Raw genomic sequence first — 6,000 nt, forward strand, 5'->3', positions numbered from 1 at the left:
TTCGACAATACTGTAAAGAAATAAAACATTATTTTGACTGTAGCACTGATATGTAAAGGGAGAACTTTTAGTCTGATTTGTTTAAGAAAACCTTCACTGACCATTTTCTGTCATGACTTTGATGGATTAATAACAGAGCAACTATGCAGAGGTACACATATCTTCTCACATGGCCAGACATTTAGGAGTGAAATATAGACAGTTCCTCTGACAATTTGAATAACCCAAAGGAATTTGCTACCTCACCTAAACAGGGTAGATAAATCTAATTAAAGTGAACATTCACCCTGAACTTCAAGCATTCTTTTGCAGTTTTTGTCTTGAATAATTGAACGTAAGATCTTAGTTTTCATCACAAAATTTTATCTTAAATTATTAAAGAATAATGAACCTTGTAGACAGGAATCTTCCTCCATATCTTCCAAAACTACCTCTTTATGAAAAAGTTTGAGATGTCTTGTCAAAAATGTTGCCATCATCACTATCTCTTTTTTTTTTTTTTTTTAACTGATGAATGTTATTTCAAAAAACAGCTTGGTCCTTACAAGATTCCCTAACAAACTCTGGCCTATGCCAGTATTAGCAAAATGTGCTGATAAGGAAGACCCACTCTTCCTCAGGGAGTATGAACTGAGGTAGGAGGTAAGTAGATCTGAAAATCTAATTTACAAATGGTGAATGAGTGGGCATTTATACATAATGTCTCTAAAGATTATTTTGAGAGTGATTTTTATATAACGTATCATTTTTTTAGTATCAGGAGAAATACCAGCACTTCTTTTCAATTTTAAGTCCTTTCATTACCTTTTTCCATTTCTATTATTTTACTTTACCAATAAAAGTGAATTAACATTAGTTAATTCCTTGGTCCTGAATCTAAACAAAGCCAAAAATGCAAAATCAGAATTGAAAATACTTGTAATAACATGTTTCATAGTAAAAAGGAACCCCAAAGATAAGCAAATTTTACATAATAAAGGCACAAAAATATTCACTGTCCTGCTTTGTTGGACAAGTTCACAATTGTTAATTAAAAGACAGAAACAGTAATCCCAACCCACAGAGTAAGTTACTTTTTGCAATAGAAGGCAAAGGCACAAGCCTAAACCAAGATTGTTTGACACAACTATGAAAATATCTGGCCATTCGTATTTGACTTTAGTGGCTTTATATGTTCTTTAGCACATCACTACCCTTAACAGACCACATATTACTGAACTGACTGCTGATTCAGGATACCAACGAACATCATCTGTAAAAAAAGGCCTGATTTTGTTTTCTTAACTGAACATTTAACAAAAACGTTTTAGTTTCTGAAGTCAGGTAATGACATGTTTTGAAGTCAGAAACTGAAATCTCAACTGGAAAACTTGGTTTGAACACTAAATATATGATAACTTTCCTGCATGAAATGTTTGTCCTTGTCCATTTCTACGATTTTCACTGCTCTTAGCCTGTTTCCTTTATTCTTTTTGTAAACAAATCCTCCTCCTTCTTGTTCACTCTCCTTTCTGAACTGTCAGACAATTTTATTTATTAGGGAAATTCTGTGTGTTTAAGCAGTAAAAATAAGACTTGTAGTTCCAAAGACATTATTAATAGAATCACCTGTCTACAACAACCTTACTCAGAACAGGCACATGATGTTGACAGTACACATGGAGAATCATGTAATTGATACTAGGGTTTAGATTATTTTAATAGAATATTTCAGTTTTGTTTTGAAAATACTAGATACTTCTCAATACTAGACTCCTCATCTTTTAAATTTTCTCTGATTTACAAGCAATAAAACCAAAGATCTCTGGTGCCAGCAAACAAGTATTTAACGTGAACTACTCTTACGTTCTCTTTTGTAAGCATATGACTCAAATAATAGCCAGGTAATGGGATAGATTTTATAGGCTTTGTAGCTGTCAACAAAATCAAAGGTAAAAAAAATAATAATCAGTTCTAGAAGTGCATTCATGATAAATCAAATCTGTAATTATGACATGTAACACATGGAACTTCAAAATAACTGAAATGGGCTTTTGTACCATAATGAAACCCAAAAAACAGTGTACCAGATAGAAGACTACTCAAAAGGCCAAAAAAAGGGTCTGGCTGTTTTTCAGGCAAAATAAACATACAAAATACACTCCACAAGTCTAGCACATTATTAAAAATAAACCTGCTACACAAGAATTGTCATGGAGGAAATTAGCAGTGTTAATGTGACTTACAGATATTTCTGGCTGTCTTGGGTATAACTTGATCACTATTTTACTTCCCTTAAGAAGCATTGCTACTACAATTCATCTGTGCACAGAAAGAAATGCACAATTCCCTCTCCAAATGTTAAATATTTACTCCTTCCCAGAATAATCCCAGTGAAATTGGGAAAATGTATGACTTGCACTTTAAGGCACAGCCCAAGATGAGTTGACGCTCTATAAATGTGTTTATTAGGGTAAACTCTAGTATTTTCCAAATATGCCATGTTTTCTTCAGAAAAAAGCAAAAATATTTCCAGTTCTTCTAGTTACATGGCAAAGAGCTAAGATGACTGTCCTAGCACATGGCAAGACCCCATAGAGGTAACCTCCCACACACATCCCAGTAGCTAGACAAAACTGCACACAAAGCACCTGGTCAGGGAAGCAAGAAATGGACCTGGAATTCTAGTTTCCAAACAAAAGTAATTGTATTATTACCAAACTAAAGGAATAATTTCTATACACAAAGCCAGAGGAGAAACTTGCCAACTTTTTTCTTCACCTTGAAGACAGACATAGCTCATAACAGTTTGCCAATGTTTCTTAAATATAAATAAAATACTGTTGTTGAAAAAGGTCCTTAGTTTCCATAACATTGGAAAAAATGATCTATTAAATACTAAACCCCAAAAAAACCTCATTTGGGTATTTGCAATTCTGAAGTGTACACTTAGATTTTGGTAAATATTAGTCAGAGAAACGCAATGTCTAGTTATGCTTTCTTCTAAAGGTTATGAGGCACAGCTGCACAAATCATATGGGAACACACAGTAGTACAGTGAATTTTATTACAATGGTTATATCTTTGCTCCCAGCTTCTGTCCCTTGAATTAGGATGGGAGTGCATTTGTGGAAAGAGTCTTTTGTCTTTCAGGGAAACATGGGCTGCATAAAAACAAGTCTGTCATTCAAATGATTACTCAAGTCCTAACACGTAAGCTTTCCCCTGTAGGCCAAAATATGGCCTTTGTCAATGAGAGCTGTATACAATGTAGCAGATAAATACAATTAATTCTGTCATCAGAAAACAAGCAGTAACTTTTGACGAAAGAAGATGAATGTCAATGTAAACAGGAAAAATTAAAATTTACTTGCTGGCTGACTATGTGGGTACTAGTTCAGGAACTACAATATATGAAATGCTTACTCTAAGTACTTACCTTATGAAATAAATCTTTGTCATTTAGAAAATTTCTCTAAATAACCTATTCAGCACAAGATTTATTTAATAGAAAACCTTCTTTTCTTTCTCCTGTGTACATCAACCGCAAGAATTCATTTTTTTCTCTGACCAGCTAATGGTCATAAAAATTAAAAAGTACATAAATAACAAGTACAATATTAGAGTACTGCATTTTTGCCTGCTATAAACATGTAAATTATAACACGTTGAATGAATGTTGAAGAACTCAATAGCAATGAATATGCAGTAAATTACTGCACTGTGAGATTTATAAACAACTTTCAATCTGTAGCACTGACAAAAAAAATACTGGAACTGGACAACAGAATACATTCGTAGACCTCCATTCCACAAAAATTCCTAACATTTGTGTGATTTTAAGAGTTAACGATACCTAGTTTTTAACAAAAGGCAAACGACATGTACAGATTATGTAGAATCCAGAATACTGTCCAATTTTGAAATAAAATTGAAGCAGAGCAAAGAACTTTCTGACCTTTCTAACAACAAATAATTGGAAACAGATCTTAGTTTGAAGTACAGTAGTGACCAATTCACTGCTTTGTTCATTAGAATTTTTATAAGACACGTGGAAATACATTGTTTTTTACTTTTATTGACTTTAGTCTTACTCAGTTTCTGGACAGTTTAGAACACCATCAACATGAAAAATCACATTTCTATTTGAAAGTTTTGCATCTACTTGTAAGTAACCCCTGCGGTGACCAAAAATGAAGTGCATTTGTAAAAACAACTCAAAATGTTATGCTATTTCTCTCAGTTTGCCTACTTTTCACTTACTGAACGTAAGTGAAAGAACAACAGGAGACTGGAAAGCAAATTTTCTTACTTTCCTCTGTTCAGCGTGAGTCAAGAGTGGCTAACTGCTTCACAATATATGAGTTAAATTCTTCATTTCTCAGAATGAAGAAAATGAATGAAGAAAATACCTGCATCCCTCATGGATGACTCAGATACTTGAGAAGTTGTGAGACCTGACTTACTCTGAGGTAGCCACTGGCAGAGAGGCAGGCATACACAAAACAGGTAGGAAGCAAGTATGATGGTGATATTCTCGAACTTTCTCATGCAACAGAGAGTGGCAGATATTAGGAAGAACTAAAACTGAACTCTGTGTGTACCATTCTAGTCTGTACAGATGTCTCCCCTGACAAACAGACATATACTTGCTTAAGTCAGTATTACACAGCAGCTTGAAATTGGTAATATTTAAATGATGCGATGTCCTGAGTTGGAAGCCTAGAATAGCAGAATGACCGCTTTCCAGGGGGAAGATACCCTTTGGGAGCATAAATATTCCTTGAGTGCATCTCCTGTTGTCATAACAAAACGATTTTACTGCATTTGTATTTTTTCCTTGTTCTTTCTAAGGAAAGCTCAATGCAGGACTGTATAGCTTCCTCTAAGTAAGGCTGCCTTCTGTGCAACTTTTGCATCTCAGAAAGGAACTATTTTTTCAGTTGTGGCACTAAGCTTATAATGAAAGATATTTTGAAAATGGCTCCTGGGAGGTATTTTTTACCCTAAAAAAATCCTTATTATTTTCCACCAAAAAAAATGGTGTAACACATGACAGCTACATAGCTTGTGGGATCCACAGCACAGATAGCATGAACACAGAACCAAACAAGGATAACTACAGCAAGCTCTACTTGCTGCTGCAGTTGCTGACCAAAAAAAGAAGACAGTGGTGAGGCTGACAACTTGGAACAATACCAAGTGCATTTATTAATCTAATCTTGCTATGGCTCTGTGTCTTCCATTGGAAATACACAGAGTAAAATTATTAAATTCATAGGAACACTTACAGTAATCTTCCCAAACACAGGTTCATACAGTTGGCCAGAGATGTTATCCTATCTTTTGAAGTAAATCTCATTTACATTGCCTAAGAAGATGTATGTTTCATGAAAAAATGTATTCCAGGAAAATACACTACCTAAAACAGGCTGTCAAACTGATAAGCTTTTGGTATTGTTCTTTGTTTTCATTCCTAAAAATGTTTACATAAATGCTTTAAAGTAACATTTGCCTCTCCTGGCCTGGATGATGTGCTGAGGGCATACATATTATGAGTAGTTTTTACATTTAAATACCAGGTTTTAATTTCATTTTTAAAAAGTCTTAATTAAGTCCATGTATTACTTCATGACATGAAAACATAACGGATTTATTAAGAGCTCAGTTCTCCAAGCTTCTTGAGACAATTAAAAGCAGAAATATTTGGAATTAGACTACTTTGAGTCATAATTTAATTTTTAGCATCCTACCACTTTCCACAAATTGTTCTTTTTTTTTTTTTTCTTTTCTGGTAGACACAGAAGAGTTAATTGCACTTACGCCAAAGTGAGAACTCAAATCAGAAATGTCCCTATTTAGTACTGAGGCAACAAATGGTGCATGAGCCACAGGTAGGTCCTACAAATGTGGTAGCTACTGCTACTACACTGGTCACCTTGAGGAAATGGAAAACAACCAAGTGCCTCCTTTTGCACTTCCCGTGATGTAGCACACAGCCAGTGGATTTGTCATTTCTTA

At 34.4% G+C, this 6,000-nt stretch overlaps 1 protein-coding gene across 2 annotated transcripts in view; it reads right to left on the reverse strand.

Moving 5' to 3' along the window:
• The window catches only part of CCDC91 (coiled-coil domain containing 91), a 128,767-nt gene that overhangs the window by 19,164 nt on the left and 103,603 nt on the right, over positions 1-6,000 (reverse strand). The window contains exon 13 of one of the 2 annotated variants that reach the window (XM_086465886.1): positions 1,481-1,502. The exons of the other annotated variant lie outside the window; for it this stretch is intronic. Within the exon in view, the coding sequence (XP_086322012.1) occupies positions 1,481-1,502 (22 nt within the window). The remainder of the gene's footprint in view (positions 1-1,480; positions 1,503-6,000) is intronic. 2 annotated transcript variants of the gene reach the window in all.

The sequence above is a fragment of the Leptosomus discolor genome, chromosome 1 (genome assembly GCF_034619465.1).
Source record: "Leptosomus discolor isolate bLepDis1 chromosome 1, bLepDis1.hap2, whole genome shotgun sequence".
Lineage (NCBI taxonomy): Eukaryota > Metazoa > Chordata > Aves > Leptosomiformes > Leptosomidae > Leptosomus > Leptosomus discolor.